This window comes from Podarcis muralis, chromosome 9, assembly GCF_964188315.1.
Source record: "Podarcis muralis chromosome 9, rPodMur119.hap1.1, whole genome shotgun sequence".
NCBI lineage: Eukaryota > Metazoa > Chordata > Lepidosauria > Squamata > Lacertidae > Podarcis > Podarcis muralis.
In genome coordinates, this window is record NC_135663.1 from 12,943,241 (window position 1) to 12,961,683 (window position 18,443).

Consider the following 18,443-nt stretch of genomic DNA (forward strand, 5'->3'; position numbering starts at 1 on the left):
GGGCCCCCGCGACAGTGGATCAAAAGACTTGATTTTGAAAGACAATTACAAAAGCGTATTAGGACATAATTTGCAAGCCTCCCCACAGGTTTCGACTGCCTAGAGGACTCTGCAGGTTTAATCTGACACTACAAACCTGGCCAGGGACGCGGGTGGCGCTGTGGGTAAAAGCGTCAGCGCCTAGGGCTTGCCGATCGAAAGGTCGGCGGTTCGAATCCCCACGGCGGGGTGCGCTCCCGTTGCTCGGTCCCAGCGCCTGCCAACCTAGCAGTTCGAAAGCACCCCCAGGTGCAAGTAGATAAATAGGAACCGCTTACTGGCGGTAAGGTAAACGGCGTTTCCATGTGCTGCGCTGGCTCGCCAGATGCAGCTTTGTCACGCTGGCCACGTGACCCGGAAGTGTCTCCGGACAGCGCTGGCCCCCGGCCTCTTGAGTGAGATGGGCGCACAACCCCAGAGTCTGTCAAGACTGGCCTGTACGGGCAGGGGTACCTTTACCTTTACCTTTTTACAAACCTGGCCAGATCCAGGTGGGAGGCAGCTGACTGCAAAGACCAGCCTGGCAACACAGTGGCAGGCAGTAATAGCCACAATCAAATCCAAGTTAGGAGCATAGGAGCCAACTCCTAGGGGCCAAGGTCCCTTCGGCACCCCCCAAAAAAATATTTGAGGGGGCCACCAAAGTAAATGAAGGACGCAGGTGGTGCTGTGGGTTAAACCACAGAGCCTAGGACTTGGTGATCAGAAGGTCGGCGGTTTGAATCCCCACCACGGGGTGAGCTCCCATTGCTCGGTCCCTGCTCCTGCCAACCTAGCAGTTCGAAAGCACGTCAAAGTGCAAGTAGATAAATAGGTACCACTCCAGTGGGAAGGTAAACGGCGTTTCCATACGCTGCTGTGGTTCGCCAGAAGCGGCTTAGTCATGCTGGCCACATGATCTGGAAGCTCAGTCAATAAAGCGAGATGAGCGCCGCAACCCCAGAGTCGGCCGTGACTAGACCTAATGGTCAGGGGTCCCTTTACTTTTACCTTTTTACCAAAGTAAATGAGCAATGCCCAAATATTTTATTCAAGTTGGCACCCCTGGTTAGAAGCAAGTTCCATAGTTTAATTGTGCCCTATGTGGAAAAGTACTGCTTTATATCTGTCCTGTATTTTCCAACACTCAGTTGTCCACGAGTTCAGGCATTGGGAGGGAGGGAGGAAAACTTTATCCACTTTGTGTATGAATAATTCTATGCCCTTCTATCACCTCGCCTCTTCCTCGCCTTTTCTCTGAATTAAGATGTCCCAAATGCTGCAACCTTTCTTCATAGTTGTTCCACCCCCGTGATGAATTTGGTTGCCCTTTCCTTAACCTCTCCCAATATCCTTTTTGAGGTGGCGTGCTGGGGAAAAAGTTGCTTCAAACTAGTGGGCATGGCAAACCTTGCCAGGTTGCCTGGGTCCTGGCAGCTGCCCAAGGGTGCCATGGGCCTTGGGGATATAATTAGTGAAGTGATGAGTGATTAAGTGGCACAGCTTCCCACACCCACATTTTCAACCCATGCTGGCACCTTCTTTGTAACAGCAACAGCAAAAAGGCCCTAACTCTGGAAGCTGTGTGCTCCCCGCCGCGGCTTTTGCCTGGAGTTGCAGGCAATAACACGACCAAGAAAATGTCACTTGACTTTAGAGAAACACGGAGCAGATGTCTGGCCTTTAAAGAGCAGGATTGCATTTTGTCACCTTCTAAAAGAATATAGGCTAGTAAATGGGCTTTGGGACTTCTCCATGGGTTTTCTAGATGCTTTGGTCTCTGCATCTGGCAATTGAAGATGGGACCACAGCTACACCAGTGGGTTTTGCATTTACTGCCTGCATTCAGTTGGCAAAGCAATTAGCCCTTTTGCGGCAAAGCCAGCATCTGAATTACCCTCAAAATTTCCTGCGCAAAACTACTTTCCATCTGCCTGGTGTTTTCACCACCGGGAACAAGTTACACCTGCGCTCCATACAGAGTTCGTATTGGCTTTCAACCCACTTCCAAATGCAATACTAGGTGTTACTTTTGGACCGTAAAGAACCCAACTGATCATCTCCTTTGTTCTCCTTAACCAAGAGGAAAACCCTTGTGGATAAGCTATTTCCAGTTAGGAATCTGGCTAGAAGGAGGAGGAGGAGGAGGAAGAGGAGGAGGAGGAGAAGAAATCCCCAAATAATTGTTTCTCGAAATAAATGTCTTCCATCCACAGTCCTAAACAGATTGCATTTACTCCCAAGTAAAGACTCCACTGATGTCAATACATTGCAATACATTGCAATGAAGACCTCATTCTGGCCAGCCATGAAGGAGGGTGTTGGAAAACGCAAACAGAGCATGTTGAAGGTGCCGTGTAATAGATTTATTTGTGCACACAATGCATTTTACAGCCGGTTTAAAAAGGACGAAGGCATTTCTCTCCCTGTGTGTACATACCAGCAGCACTCTTGTGTAATAAAACCAACATATACTTTCTCGTTTAAAAAATAGGCCTATATGAAAACTGGGCATATATACAAATAAACTGGAAAAAACCAACCCATCTATTTTCTCTTTTTAAAAAAAGTTTTACAGCCTTTACATTTTTGATACCTTCTAGAAACGGGGCACAAAAATATAGATGATGTGCACTAAAGAAGACACAGATCATGGAGACACCGCACAGTCTTTGGTATTACTAACTGGTACCAGCAAGCACTTGAGTGTTTTCTATAGGATCAGGGATGAGTCACCAGGTGATCCCCCGACACTACAAGGACTACAACTCCCATTACCCTTGAGCATTGGGTGTGCTAACTAGGGCTGATGGGAGTTGTGGTTCAATAACAGCCAATAACAGCCAATACATTTCCCATCTCTGCCTTGAATCCTGACAAGACAGAAGTACTGTTTCTGGGGGACAGAAGGTGGGTGGGTGTGGAGGACTCCCTGGTCCTGAATGGGGTAACTGTGCCCCTGAAGGACCAGGTGCGCAGCCTGGGAGTCATTTTGGACTCGCAGCTGTCCATGGAGGCACAGGTCAATTCTGTGTCCAGGGCAGCTGTTTATCAGCTCCATCTGGTACGCAGGCTGAGGCCCTACCTGCCCGCAGACTGTCTCGCCAGAGTGGTGCATGCTCTAGTTATCTCTCGCTTGTACTACTGCAATGAACTCTACATGGGGCTACCTTTGAAGCTGACCCGGAAACAACAACCCCTTTGCTGTTCTGCTGTCAGTCTGTGGGGTTGAACTTCAGAAGTCCCTGTGAAGGAATGGGTTTCCCAAACCCAAAACTGACTGTGCAGGCAGTTTGAAACTGCACCAAAATCCCTATTTTTCCTTAGCTAAAATGCTTTAACTTGAGCTCTTGAGCTGAAACCCAGCTGTATAAACAAGTGCTCAGAGCCCTCTCCTTTATCAGTTTGTGATGGCAAGGATGGCCTTGACTGTACCAGTAGAACAGGGAAGATACGTCTGTGTCTTATCTTATATCCTGACCAGAAAAGACGCACAGACCTAGTCTGGGAACAGCGCCAGAGGGTGTTCTTGGAGATGGTGACCTCTTGCTCCAAGATAAGAGTAGGAACAGGAAGATCCTTTTATGGTCAGAAGTACAGGAGGGATATCCTTTTATGGTCAGAAGTATAGGAAGGAATGCCCTTTTATGGTTAAGAGTGCCAGAGCAGGAACATCTGTGATGTCAACCTGCGTGTATAAGCTGACGTGGCTGGATTCCTGGGGAAGGGGGGAGAGGGTGCCTGGAGGATATATATACTGCATGTAATCTCTCATTTCTTTGGACTTGCTGTGGACTGACCACGCAAGTGCCTTCTGCTATCCGGAGAGCAGAATAAAATAACTCTTTCTCTGAACCAACCCTCGGTGTCATTTGACTTCCTTCCTCCCGTCCGGGAGCAACGCAGAGCCTACCAATCGGTAAAGTCTAATAAGGCTACACCTGCAGTCCCTAAACTGGGTCATGTAAGTATCTCTTTCATGAACCTCTGGCTTTAGATCTTGGAAAGGCCAGAGCACATGCTTTATCTGCCCAAGTTCATTTTCTGGCATCTGCTGATAGGACTGGGCAAGACCACCCTGGAGAGCTGATGCCAGCCAGTGTTGACAACACTGAACTAGATGGCCTGATGTGAAATATGACAGCTTCCTTTGTCGCTCTCTGCATTTTTGCCATCGAGCCACTGCTCCACAATGGAAGAAACAAAAAGGTATTTGATTTCTATTTCTAATTCAACTTGTTTTTTCAATTAGACTGGAAGACTAAACATTTTCTACAAAATAGAAAAAGGACCTATGCTTTTAAAAATCTCTCTCTGTTAAAACATGGCCAGTCAAGAAAGGAATAATACTTTTTGTCCAAGTGGGTTAGATGTGATCCTCTAGAGGCCTGTTGGTTTCCAGTTACCACCTGCCCCAGGCAGACCGACAAAAATATTAGGAAAGATCAAAACCTGAGGGCAGTGAAAACAAGTTTCCACACTAGGCATATACTAAGCGAGGAGCTGCAGCCAATTCCAGCTCTTTGGTTTTTCAATATGTTTTTCTTCATGGTTTTTCAATATGTTGTGAAGCACCAATGATGCACAGGAATTGACTTCAGAAATCTCTGCTGAAATCTCTGCTAAATCAAGCGCTCTCTCTCTCTCTCTCTCTCTCTCTCTCTCTCTCTCTCTCTATATATATATATATATATATTTGCTTTCGTATATATATCCACACACAGAGAACAGTTATTTTGGGGAAAGTCTACTATACTGAACGTAATTGTTCTGCAATAATTGCCTTTCTTGTTGAAAGTGTAAGTTGGCCATCTTGTAACAATATTGCACAATCCTTTTAGCTCCTCTCTGCACTGATATTAATAGCATTTTTCTGTAGGAATGCATATGTATGGTGCATATGCGTATGCAGTAATCCCACCTGTGTATGCCAATTCCTGGATGTTAAGAAGACTGCATTATGCTGATGCAAGACTGCAACTGGAATAAAGCCCTACTTAAAATACAGCTTGGCTCCTGAGCGCTTCTGTACATCGCAACATGAGCAGGATATTTAAAAAGCTACTTTTAAGTGTGGATTTTGTTTACCCTGGGAGATGAGCAGAATAGGCCACCTCCACGAAGCCATTCAGAATGCTGCTCTGCTTTCCTGCATCTTTCCATTCCTCATACTGAGGGCTCACGGTTGCCAATACAGTCATATCTTGGATCCCAAACACCTTGCAAGCCAAACGTTTTTGCTCCCGAACGCCGCAAACCCAGAAGTGACTGTTCTGGTTTGAGAACGTTCTTTGGAACCAGAACATCCGACATGACTTCTGATTGGCTGCAGGAGCTTTGAAAGTCGAACGGACTTCCGGAATGGATTCCGTTGGACTTCCAAGGTATCACTGTGTCACACATCTCTACAAGAGATGAAGAACTACTTCTGTTTGCAATTAAACAAGGAGTGATGCTTCTTGCCACTGCCACTGCCCCATCCTTCAAAGGACAAGGCAAAACCCGTCATGCTGCGAAGTTGCAAAGGAAGTTAAAAGGGGGGGGTGTGTCGGCGTCTGTATCCTGCTCACACTAAATGCAGAAGTCTCCTTGATCTGAATGCAGCTGGGTTGGGCTCCTAACAATTGCGTTACATGACTACTACAAACAATCTGTGGATGCTCGTATTTGTTGATCTATAAGCCTGCTTCTTCTTTTCTCCTCTTAGAAGTCTTTATCCCAGCCTGAAAGCTCATCTGGTGGGGTTCCCTGCTCAGGTGGGTATCGGTCGAAGTAGCTGTAATCCATCGGACCAGAAAGCTGCGAAAGAAACACGTGTAAAGAAAATCTTAAGGGGGACACCAGGCAAAAAGCAGTTACAGAATCATAACTATCAGCTGAGATCCAGCTCTGAGGGCCTTCTGGCGGTTCCTCACTGCAAGAAGTGAAGTTACAGGGAACCAGGCAGAGGGCCTTCTCGGTAGTGGCACCCGCCCTGTGGAACGCCCTCCCACCAGATGTCAAGGAAATAAGGAGCTATGCAATCTTTAGAAGGCATCTGAAGGCAGCCCTGTATAGGGAAGTTTTTAATGTTTGATTATGTTTCTGTATATGCTAGGAGCTGCCCAGAGTGGCTGGGGCAACCCCGTCAGATGTGTGGGGTGCAAATAATAAAATTATTACCATCATCACCATCACCTAGTCCAACCCCACTGGCATTTAAGGCACATAGGCTTTGAACGACTTTCTAGCCACATTCCCAAAGCATGCTGGGATAGCATCATGCCAGGCCACTCATTGCAACTATCCACTGATCCTGCCCAAATGAAATCAAGCACCGTTGACGTGGAAGAGAGATTCTGGGAGACCAGAGTTTGAATCCCCGCTTGGCCCTTCTGACGCAAACAAGACTTCACCCTTGTGCAAGTGGTCAAATGACAAGCGTTTAATGCCACATAGTATGACGTTCTCAGTACCTCTCTTTTTAAAGGAGACGTTAACTTCCTTGCCTTGAGTCCTTCCCAGTTAAAACCGTTCAGCCACCTTAGGAAGGAAAGTTCAGAACAAGAAGATCAGTGAAGCAGGCTTCAGTGGTTATAAGACGAGAGGCGCATCTGTCTTGGAAGGAAACAACATCACACCTTCATCCTGCCTTTGTGGCCACAAAAGGACTTCCATGTTTCTCCTCTGCTCTACAGCATCAGAGACAAAAGCAGGAGAGAAAGAAGCGACCCTGGTTTGCAAGGAACCCCGCCATTCCTTTCCTTACCTATGCCTCTTAATATCATGGATACCATTCTTCAGATTTCCTAACCTCTCGGTTGGATTTTGCCTACAAACAAAACAAAACAAAAGCAATGTCAACGCTCCATAATTTGGAAGCTTCATAATTTAATAATACTATCACCTTCTGTGTTCTAATGCAATTCAACAGGTTGGATCCTATCTATCTATCTATATATATTAAAAGAGCCTGAATCAGCCTTCCCCAACTTGGTGCCCTTCAGTTGCCTGTTAGCAAACAGATTTGAAACTTCCAAGGGCTTTCCCCAGAAAACCTCCATTTGCACCAGTTGTATATTTAAAATCAAGGCAGAGAAACTTTCAGCATGACCTTATAAATAATATGCTCTTGGTCCGCAGGAAGTGGGGCTGATTTCTAGTAATGTTCATTTTGTTGGTATTTGCAAGTGGGTGGGGGAGTGGGAGAGTGTGTGTGCTCCAGCCGCCAGAATACATGGCTTGAAATACCCTCAGCAACTTCTCTCTCAAGTGAGAGAGAGAGAAGTGTTATGAAAAATCAATGATGTGTCATCATAAATGTATGGGAATCAGTGCATTTACATGTACCACATGTCCACAAAATGTCAAAACCTACAGGTGGTGAAAAATGGCCTTTACAGCATGGCTCAGTTAAATAGTGGCAAAGTTTCCAGATGTGCCTATTTGGTCCTGTTTTCTCAACGAACCTGCCAATTTCTTGATGAAAGATCACCTTTACCAGTAAAACCTGAGCTGAAAGGGTACAGAGAGCAACAAAGTGGCCATGTTTATTCCTAGCCAGCCTTGAGACTCCCCTAGTCACATAGCAGGAAATTCTTCCTGAGCCTCCCCTCTGTGAAACAGGTTCAACAAATGTTGATAACTATCCAATCAGACTTGTCAAAAGAGCAGATTCCTATGCATGAACGAAACAGGTCTGTGACAATGGATTATGGAGTCATGGCATTCACAGTATCAAAAGAATGACCCAGACTGGCCAGGAAAAGGCAATCAGCAAACATTAGCAGGGATCTTGACAGACAGAGGACAAGTCATACTCTCACAATTTCTAGTTACAGGTAGGTAGCCATGTTGGTCTGCCGTAGTAGAAACAAAATAAAAAAAATCCTTCCAGTAGCACCTTAGAGACCAACTAAGTTTGTTATTGGTATGAGCTTTCGTGTGCATGCACAATTCTTCAGTTGGTGTCTAAGGTGCTACTGGAAGGGTTTTTTTTATTTTGTTCTCAAATTTCTGTTGTAGACCGCCTCTTTCTGTGATGCTTGTATGATGCTTGTGGGTGGTCTTTGGTTAACGCACCCTTTCTCAACCTGTGGGTCCCCAAATGCTGGGGACCCACAGGCTGAGAACTGCTGGGCTAAGGGGTTGGGCAATTCCTACAGTCTTTAAAAGTTGTCACACACCTTTGTTCTGGGCTCCCTCGTCTCCTTGCATGGAGAGACTCTACTTGCAAACAGATCAATAGAGATCAACAGCTTGCCTTGTTTTCTTTGTTGCCTCTGAAATATACTTGGAGTCGAGAGTGGATTTCATGCTCTTTATTCAGGTCATAGTGACGAGGAGGAATGGAAGTTCCCCCAGGATGTCTGCTTTATATACATTATTTACACAATACCCCCACGTGATTGGCTAATTCCAGGATTCTCCAGTAGGCCAATCAGGTTGTGGATTCACTTCCACCTGGAGCTGGATTGGGTGGCTCCTGTGGACCAATCAGACTGCTGCATTCTGGATCCTATTGTTCTAGGACCAATCAGACTGCTGCATTCTGAATCCTATTGTTCTAGGACCAATCAGATTGCTGCATTTGGGATCCTATTCAACTCAGTACATAACAGCCTCACTGTTTCATCTCTGACCATGATGCAAGGGATATCTTTTCTCTTGATAGGGGAGGGGGCCGAGGGTGTAAAAACCAAACCCCATTCTCCCCCCCACAACAGAAGAAATGATAAAAGCCAAAGGCGACGACTCATCCTTACTGCAAAGGGTGCAGCACCAATGATCATTGCTACTTTGCACTCAAGGTATAGCAGAGTAGAAGCTTCATGTACGCCGTGTGCCATATTAAAACCGCTGCAGGCTTGTAGTTAATTATAAGACAGGAGGCTAAGAGCATGAACAGATGGGGGGTTCATTCAGGACACTGAGGTGCTGAGTCAATGAATCCAGTCTGCTTGAAGTGGGGCAAACAGAAGACCTGGAAGAGAGGTCCTGGATCAGGGTCCATGTGCCCTTCTGCAGCAACCTTGATCTTCCCGTTTGCCTGGTCTTCTGTCTCTTTCTCTGGTGACAGATGCCTGTCTCCAGGTGGTCTCCCATCGAGGCACAGCCAAGATCTGGGCTGGCTCAGCTTCAGCAAGGCCGTTGAATCACCTGCCTTTTTTTTTACTTCCATGCGCAATGGACTTGCAAGAATGGGATGTGCCCATCCCAAAGTCCCACGAAGCAGGCCTCTGAAAACAAGGTAAAGGCCTCAGAACCTCAGCCTTCAAGGGGCGAATTGGCGGCAACTTCCAGTTCACGTCTTCGGTTTTATGTTGGTTGCCTAGCAACTTGTGAGGAAGATTTTAATGTGAACAGGGAAGCCAAAATGCATCTGATTAACACAGAAACAAGTGTAGCCTAATCTGAAGAGAAGAGTCGGGGAGACAGCAGGCCCCAGTGAGGCTTTGGGTCTGGGCAAAAGTTGCCTGAGCATAAATAGGCAGCCTGGCTATAGACTTTGATTGTGCATATCTACCTTCACTCAGAATGCCCAAAGTGGACATCAAGCAATTCCATGCAATACTTGAATGGAATTGCACTGTAAAATAAATAATAAAGTATCTCACACCCGGTAAACCTTAAGCAAATAATGCATTTAAAAAAAACAAAACTAAACACCCTCAGTTTAATAATTAACATCCAAACATCTTAGCAGGATCTTTTTTGCTTCAAAAGAGAGAAAAGATAGGTTTTGGCTTAAGTTTAACAAGCTTTGATTTTGGGCGCCTGGCAGAATGAAACACGGCTAAAGTATTCTTTTCACACCTCCGCGACAAAATTGCCCTCCTCACCTGCAGAGCCGCCGAATCAAATCTTCAGGCCGCTTTGTGATTATCCTGGGAAAATCCAGCCTTTCGACGCCTTTCAGAATCAAATTGTAGGTCATCATTTGATCGACCCCAGAAAATGGAGGACTAGAGTAAATGTCACGATTTTTAGAAATGCATTGGGTGCGGGGGGGGGGGGGAGAGAAGAAAAAAAAATGCTCGAGTAAAAAGGAGTTAGTAATGACAAAAGAGAAATTCTATTTTAGGTACAGGTAAAATTCGCAGAAAGCTGTTTTATAGGAAGTCTCATTAATTGTCCTAGCGGCCCAGTATTGTCTACTTTGACTGGTAGCAGCAATCCAGGGTCTCTTCCACCGGGTTGGACTAGATGACCCTTGTAGTCCCTTCCAACTCTCTACAATTCTATGAATCTATGACCTGCTACCTGGTGCTTTTAAATGAAGATACTGGGGATTGAACCTGGGGATTCTTGTTTGCAAAGCAGATGCTCTACCACTGAGCTATATTATTTCCTGTTTAATGCCCATGCAAATCTGAATGAAGAAAGAAAGGAAGGAAGGAAGGAAGGAAGGAAGGAAGGAAGGAAGGAAGGAAGGAAGGAGAAGGGAGAAAGCTAGACCCCCTAACAGTTTGGCTACACTGAACCTTAAACAGAGATCATTCTGAAATATCAATGTATTATTACGGATTCGTGGGGGCCCTGCCTTCCCCTAGGTTTCTGGGTGCTGAGGTTTAACCAGTGTTTTGAGAATCAAGGTGAGCCGATAGGTGTCGGATTTAGCAGTGTAAAAATTCAGGCTAAGCTTCTGTTCCGGACCGGGGCATTGCCTGGGTGGGGGGAGTTATTAAGAAGTGCAAAGAGAGATCCTTGAGTCTGGGCAAACAGGGGTTGCCAGGGTTACGGTGAGCGGTGACTGAGACAGAAGGGATTGGGCAAGGGGGTTTGTTGGAAGAAGATGGAGGAAGTAGGAGAGCACCATGTGGAGATGAAGGAGAAGAAGCCAATTGGTGAGTGGCCAATTGGTGGCCTTAGGGCTGATTTCAGTCCTCTGACAACTGGATCCCACCCTCTCTGAAATATACTCAGAGTCGCAAAGTGATTTCATGCTCTTTATTCAGCTCATAGAGGAGGAATGAATGAAAGTCCCCTCAAAGTATCTGCTTTATATACATTATTTACACAATGGGCTGCACATGATTGGCTAATTCCGGAATTCTACTGTAAGCCAATCAGGTTGTGGATTCACTTCTATCTGGAGCATGATTGGGTGGTTCCTGCCAACCAATCATACTGCTGCATTGTTCTAGGACCAATCAGACTGCTGCATTCTGAATCCTATTGTTCTAGGACCAATCATACTGCTGCATTTTGGATCCTATTGTTCTAGGACCAATCAGACTGCTGCAGTTTGGATCCTATTCAACTCAGTACATAACACTCTCATTACATCCCCCCACCAGGACAGGGGGCAAGACAGAGAGCAGGGGGTTCAAGAAAATGGGAGAGAGAAAGAGGGTGGCAGAAAGAGAAAAAAAGGACTGGCCCCTCCCACTTTTGGCTCTGTCCCCACCTACAAATGGCGTCACCCCTGTCCACTGCTGGCATTTAGGCGCCCCTCCCCAATTATTTCCACAGAAGCAGCTCTCAATTTTTTTTAAAAAGCTTCCTCGAACCCAGCTATAAAGTGTGGGTTCTACAATATGGACTCTCCCCATAATATAATAACCAAGCAAAACAACAGCAAATAACCTATTTGTGTAAAGAGTTCATAGAAGCAGTGATTCCTGAGGTAACTGACTTGGCACTTACTTTCCTGTCAGCAGCTCATACACTAGGATACCAAGAGACCAGAAGTCCACGCTGAAATCGTGTCCTTTGTTCAGGATGACTTCAGGGGCAACGTACTCAGGAGTACCGCAGAACGTCCAGGTCTTTTGTCCAGCTCCAATCTTCTTAGCGAACCCAAAATCAACCTCAGGGGGTGGAAGAGCAAATACTATCATCAGACAGTGAGGCATTTAGCTTTGGCTGTTCTCGTTTGCAGCATCTAGCCCATGCTGGCTTTGTGCAGCCCAGGGCATTTACAAGTGGGCTTTGGAAGGCCAAGGGAAGTGGGATGCCATTTACAGTGGTACCTTGGTTCTCAAACTTAATCCGTTCCGGAAGTCCGTTCCAAAACCAAAGCATTTCTAAAAACAAGGCGCACTTTCCCACAGAAAGTAATGCAAAATGGATTAATCCATTCCAGACTTTTAAAAGCAACCTCTAAAACAGCAATTGAACATGGATTTTACTATCTAATGAGACCACTGATCCATAAAATGAAAGCAATAAACAATGTACTGCGGTCACACAATCAATCAATCAATCAATCAATCAATCAGTAGCTGAACTGGGTTCCACACAGTCACAAAAACGCAAAATAAATAGCAAAAACAGACAGACCTCAGCGTAACTCTCAAAATGGAAGCATAACACTCAAAACGGAGCACATTCAGCTTCCAAAAAATGTTTGCAGACCGGAACACTTACTTCCGGGTTTGAAGTGTTTGGGTTCCAAGTTGTTTGAGCCCCAAGGCATTTGAGAACCAAGGTACCACTGTACTTAAAATGTACAGGATGGCGAAAAGTTGCTTTTCTCTTCCATCTGTTCTGCTCCCTCTGGCAGCTTGGTGCCTACACTGACTTCCAGAAAAGCCTTTTACTGCCCCAGCGCATAGTTAAATTAAGGAACTCGTTTCCACAGGAGGCAGTGACACTGGTCCTGCTAGCTAGGGATGATGGGAGTTGTAGTCCAGGCTGGAGACCCCAGTTTGGGAAACCCTGGTCTACCCGAACCAGTAGCAGCTCTCCATGGTTTTGGACAAAAGTCTTTCCCAGCCCAACTTGTAAACACCAGGGGTTGAATCTTGACCTTAGCATACATACTGAGCTATGGGCCTTCCATTATCCTATTTTCACCTTAGCATTTTGAGGGGGTATTTTGGTTCTTCTGCACACTGGTATGTCAAGAACCTATGAAGAGTCTGCGTGAAAATATGGATGCAATTCGTCAATCGGAAACTCGGTGGTTCATGTCAGGAGAGTACAGGTGGTTTGCTGGTTTCCATCCTCACTCTACCTGAGTGGAGTGCAAGGAAGTTTCCTTTTTTTGTGAATTACCTTTGGGCTGGTAAACTATATTCCTCAGAGGCCCAGATCTGACCCAGGAGGCCTCCCACAACTGCTGACCTCAAGGATCATTCCTTCCGCTTAGACCATGCATGCAATTTACAGGAAGATTCTTGTGAATTAAAATTGTAACCTGGGAGGAAGGGGGTGGAATCGACACACCCAGGGGAATAATATTCCTTCCTAACCCTCGGGTTGAGGGCGACAGAGGCTTCAAGGATTAAGTGGTCTTAAAATTTCCCTTTAACGGGCATGACACTGGATGAAAAGCAAGCTTCTCTCTGCAGTACGGTTATGGGCATTAAAGAAAAACAAACCAACCACAACCTCACCAGCTTTATGTATCCTTGAGCGTCCAAAATTAAATTTTCGGGCTTCAAGTCCCTGTAGATCACACTGATGTAATGCAAATATTCGACGGCTTCCGTCACACATCCAACACAGAACTTTGTAGTGGTTTCATCAAAGCTCCCTCTGAAATAAAGCAAACATTTCCCATCTTTTTCACACTGGCTGTAGTTCCTCCATATCCCATGCAATCCTTGAGCTCCAGGAATCAAGATCCTCTCTCTCACACACATTTTATTTGATACAAGGAGAGCTCTGTCTAAATAAGCAGGTCTGAGGCTGTAGTATATAGCCTGAGGGCTCCTACAGATTTCATTTTCATTGCACATTCATGATTATTTGTGCTCATGATGCTATTGTGGGGTGGTCATGCCCAAAACCACTTTCAATACTATTCGTGTGTGCAAACATTTGGGGGCAGTCACCCCTCTTCATTACCAGTCAGTTTGTATCAAAGAACTTCCTGCTGAAATCATTCAACTTCTTAATACCTCAGGTTAAGAACTTAATTCGTTCTGGAGGTCTGTTCTTAACCTGAAACTGTTCTTAACCTGAGGTACCACTTTAGCTAATGGGGCCTCCCGCTGCCACCGTGTGATTTCTGTTCTCATCCTGAAGCAAAGTTCTTAACCCGAGGTACTATTTCTGGGTTAGTGGAGTCTGTAACCTGAAGTGTCTGTAACCCGAGGTACCACTGCGCCAGAAATGTTCTGGTTTGTATTTTCTCCTGCTCTGGAGGGTAGGATTCGAACCAATGGCTTCAAGTTGCAAGAAAGGAGATTCTTGATTAAGCATTTGGAAGAAGTTTCCAACAGCAAGAGCTGTTCGACAGGGGAACGGACTCCCTCCGGAGGCAATAATAATAATAATAATAATAATAATAATAATAATAATTTATTTATTTATACCCTGCCCATCTGGCTGGGCTTCCCCAGCCACTCTGGCGGCTTCCAACAAAATATTAATCTCCTTCATTGGAGATTTTTAAGACGAGGTCGAATGGCCATCTGTCAAGGATTCTTTAGTTGAGATTCCTGCATTGGACTAGATGACCTTGGAGGTCCCTTCCAACTCTATGATTTTATGATTCTCCTACTTTGGTTGCCCTCTAGCCCCTCCGGACAGCAATAATGTGCTAGCACTGGGGAAGCACTGCAGGGCAAACTAAAGCAGCACAAATTCACCACTAACGCATTAATATTGTGTCAAGAACTTGTAAAATGCACCTGCAACAAAACACAGGTCTGGAGGGGCCCTTATTGCAAGTTTATGAAACATTTTAGTAATTTCAAAACCCCTTGTCTAGAGACCATGCGAGAAACTTCCCCACGGGTAGTGTGGTGTAGTGGTTAGAGTGTTGGACTAGGACCTGGAAGACCAGGGTTCAAATGGCCATGAAGCTCACTGGGTGACGTTGGGCCAGTCACTCGCTTTCGGATTAACCTACCTCACAGGGTTGTTGTGAGGAAAAAATGGAGAGGAGGGAAACTATGTTCGCCAGCTCCTTGGAGGAAAGGTTAATAATAATAATAATAATAATAATAATAATAATAATAATAAGATACCCATGTGTTTGGGTGGCTCCAACAAAATACTAAAAACACAATAAAATTCCAACCATTAAAAACTTCCCTTGAGATGTCTTCTAAAAGTCAAATAGTTGTCAATCTGTTTGACATCTGATGGGAGGGCATTCCACAAGGTGGGATACAAATGTGATAATAATAAAATAAAAATAAAATAAAATAATAATAACAAAGATAACTCACATTGCCCTGTTAAGTTTCTAAAAACCTGTATTCTGTACAGAGCCCCACTGAGCATGGATCTTAAGGCATGCTTCTTTCTTTCTTTCTAAATCATTTTTTTTTAAAGTTATTCTTCAGGTAGAAAACAAAAAAAAAATGATTAATTATTACCTGTCTCTTAGGATACTCCACAGCTCACCACCAAGACAGGCTTCTAAGAGCATGTAAACGTATTTGTTGTCTTTGAAAGTGCGGTACATTCTGAAGGGAATTGGAGGGAAATCAATCAGTCAATTAAAATTATTTGTAGGCTATCCTTTATGAGCAAAACTCACACAGGACGTTTTACACAATAACAAATTTGTTTATTAAAAATACAATTTCCAGGGGAAAATAATAATACAGTGCAAAACCTCCCATAAAACGCAAGCATCTGAGCACGCTGGAAAATTATTAAGCTAAACCATACCTGGGCTGTGTCATTTTCTATAACAGTGGTTAAAGCTGAATAGAAAACAGAGAAAGCAATTTACTTCACAATGAAGGGAGAGCAGGCTTCTTCTAGAATTTTCTTTTCGGAGTGAATGTGCTCCTGCTGTTTGGTATCCACTATGTGTTTCTTCTTGATACATTTCATGGCAAATGCTATGTTCTCGTTCTTCACTTTCACCTGAGTTGACATTGGGGGGGGGGAAAACAGTTTAAAGGGGCTACACGATCATAAGCTCCCACCCTCCCCTGGTCCCTCAATTTTTTGCAGAGTAAACAGAACAGAATGATACGTGCTGACCATAATGGAAATTATGTTGATAGGAAAGGGGTTCTCATCCATATATGTTATAACCCTACAATTAACAAGAATTTTGGAGAAAAATGCCCTTCAATATGATCGGTTTTGTCTAAGACAGTGGTGTCCAAACTTTTTTCAAAGAGGGCCAGATTTGATGAAGTGAAGGGCCATGGGGGCAAACCTTTAGGACTGATGTTGTTGAGGATTTTTTAAGATTTTACCCCAGGAAATAAACTGCCACAGGGGCCGGATTAAACCAATTGGCTCGCCGGATTACGCCCCCAAAACGGACTTTGGACATGCCTATGTGATGTTACCATATGAGAGTGCTGGAGGTGAAATGGTTAAACAAATTACCCAATCAGAACCCAGGGGGGTGGAGCCAGAGGGACTATAAAACCAGCTCTGGGAGGGGCGAAAGGGGAGTTCGTTGGGAGTTGGGTGGTTGGTTGGAGTGGGAGTGAATTGGGATAGAGTCTGTGGGTAGGTTGAGTTAGTGTAGCGAAATAAGCTGAGTCAGGAACAGTTAGGGGCTAGAAAGACAAGTAAATATCTGAGAGGTGGTTTAGTGAGTGAGAGCAAGTAGTGGAAGTTATAGGTCTGGATAGGCACCCCATGAATGTAATGGACTGATACTGTTTATGAAACCACACGCTTGTTAAACTGCAATAAATAAACAGAAGTTTATGTTCCAATTTAACTCTGACTGGACTCAGTATTGTACCAGGTAGGGCCTGGGTGGTGGCAGCGAGAAATAAAGTGGTGGCACAGGGATCAATAGACGGTGAAACATCCGGGGACCCTGTGTGATCGCCACAGCCTGCTCTAAGATATTCAGTGGGGGGGGGGGGGCTATAGGATCAAGCATCCACATAATATGAAGCCTTGGAAAACCACTAGACCTGAGGATTTAACACATGACAACTGCAGCAAAGTGTGGCAGTATGACGTGCTGCCATTCAAGATTCCAGCCGGTCAATTCCACTCCCTACTTTTCTTTTCTTTTCAGCATTCTATTGGCCATTGAGCCATTTAGTCCTCATTGGGTAGTTTGCTCTCCCCCCCTCGCCCCCAATCACTTAGGATTTTATTCATAAAGGTTTTTATCATTCTGGAATCCCTATTCCCACACTGCTGGTATCTCCCTCTTGTGCAATGGCAATCACAACCCGAACATTAGAAACAGGTGGTGGTGGTGGTGGGGTGATTGATTGGTTTGGCCCAATTAACTGCAATGAGTCTTAGCCTGTTTATATATTTGGAGGAATCCGCCAGCCAGCCAACTGCTGCCCCCTCCCCAGCATTGGCAACTTGTGAGATGTGCTGATTGCCAGTGTAATGGAAGGTAGCTGTTAGGGAGAATGAGAGAGGAGCTACCGTTTCTCGCAAGTGCTCAATGACACATGCAGGCGCACCAAGCTCCAGCCAAAGCCCTGCAATGCTGCCATCACGACGCACCCGTCACGATGACCGCAGCGTGGCCATAGGCGAAGAGGCTGGAAGGCAGGTGGCGAGTCGGCATGCAGGCAGCGAGGCTTCGGATTGGCTTGCTGCTGGCACCAATCAAAGCCCAGCTCCCTTCCTCCGTGGGGCGGGGAGAAGCCAGGAGGGAGGGAGGTAGGGAGGAGGCGCTGCTGCGGTGTGCGTGTGTGTGGAAAATGGCGCCCAAAAAAATTGCAAAAAAATAATAATAAATGGCACAGCCCGATCACGCCGATCCAAGCGGCGATTCCAGGACCGTCCGCGGGCCGGATCCAGAGGGCAATTGGGCCTGATCCGGCCCACGGACCTTAGGTTGCCAACCCCTGCATTAGAGAATGCACTTGAAAATATGGGAATTCTGAGGCCCTAGGAAATGCAAGATCATCCACGCTGGCACGGGTACAGCAAAACATTCAGATCAGAAGCGGCAGTCAAAACGTTTAAAAGGCAAATTCTTACAAGTTCCACTCTTCCGAATCCACCAACACCCAGGGTAGCGACAATTTCCAGGTTCTGAAACGGGCAGGAGGAAGGAAACTGGGTTACTTTTTCTTTCAGCTGTATCATCTCCAAAGAGACGTCGCTGGGTAGCTGCTCCAAGGAAGAAACTCTGCATTAAAAAGAAATAAAACACCCCCTTCAGTTCAATCTCACTGAGTGCGCAACCGAGAATTGCTGCAGTGGTCTGATAACGTTTTTCGAAGTATGTTTCCGACGTTCCCCCACGTCGTTCAAAGGTATCTTTCCTCAAACACCTGGAGCAATGAGCTCACAGATGGCCCTTTTCTGATTGAGCTGGCAGAGGAAAAGACCCCCCCCCCCAATTCATTTAAATTATTTTGTTTTTGCAAGCTCAGTTTCAAGACCTTTTCATAGCTCACTGAAGTTTTAAGAAGAAACCACCAGTGTGGATAGGAATGATGGCTTCTTCCTGGCACAGAGGAAAGGCATTGTGAGTTATTTGTCCTGGATAAGTCATCAAAGTAACGATGGCAGGTGTGTCTCAATAGGAGAAGACTTCCTAAGAACATCTTGCAGCATTTTTGGTGTCCTTGAATTAGAATGTC

The 18,443-nt window shown here is 45.4% G+C and overlaps 1 protein-coding gene across 1 annotated transcript in view; it reads right to left on the reverse strand.

The window, feature by feature from the left end:
- Positions 1 to 5,561: 5,561 nt before the first annotated feature.
- Positions 5,562 to 18,443, reverse strand: part of PRKG2 (protein kinase cGMP-dependent 2) — a 60,217-nt gene continuing 47,335 nt past the window's right edge. The window contains exons 11-19 of the mRNA XM_028744438.2: positions 17,836 to 17,986; positions 15,638 to 15,774; positions 15,276 to 15,365; positions 13,341 to 13,482; positions 11,647 to 11,810; positions 9,840 to 9,962; positions 6,767 to 6,829; positions 6,474 to 6,540; positions 5,562 to 5,817 (exon numbers count right to left, since the gene is read on the reverse strand). Coding sequence (XP_028600271.2) covers positions 5,722 to 5,817; positions 6,474 to 6,540; positions 6,767 to 6,829; positions 9,840 to 9,962; positions 11,647 to 11,810; positions 13,341 to 13,482; positions 15,276 to 15,365; positions 15,638 to 15,774; positions 17,836 to 17,986 — 1,033 coding nt within the window. The 3' untranslated portion in view covers positions 5,562 to 5,721. The remainder of the gene's footprint in view (positions 5,818 to 6,473; positions 6,541 to 6,766; positions 6,830 to 9,839; positions 9,963 to 11,646; positions 11,811 to 13,340; positions 13,483 to 15,275; positions 15,366 to 15,637; positions 15,775 to 17,835; positions 17,987 to 18,443) is intronic.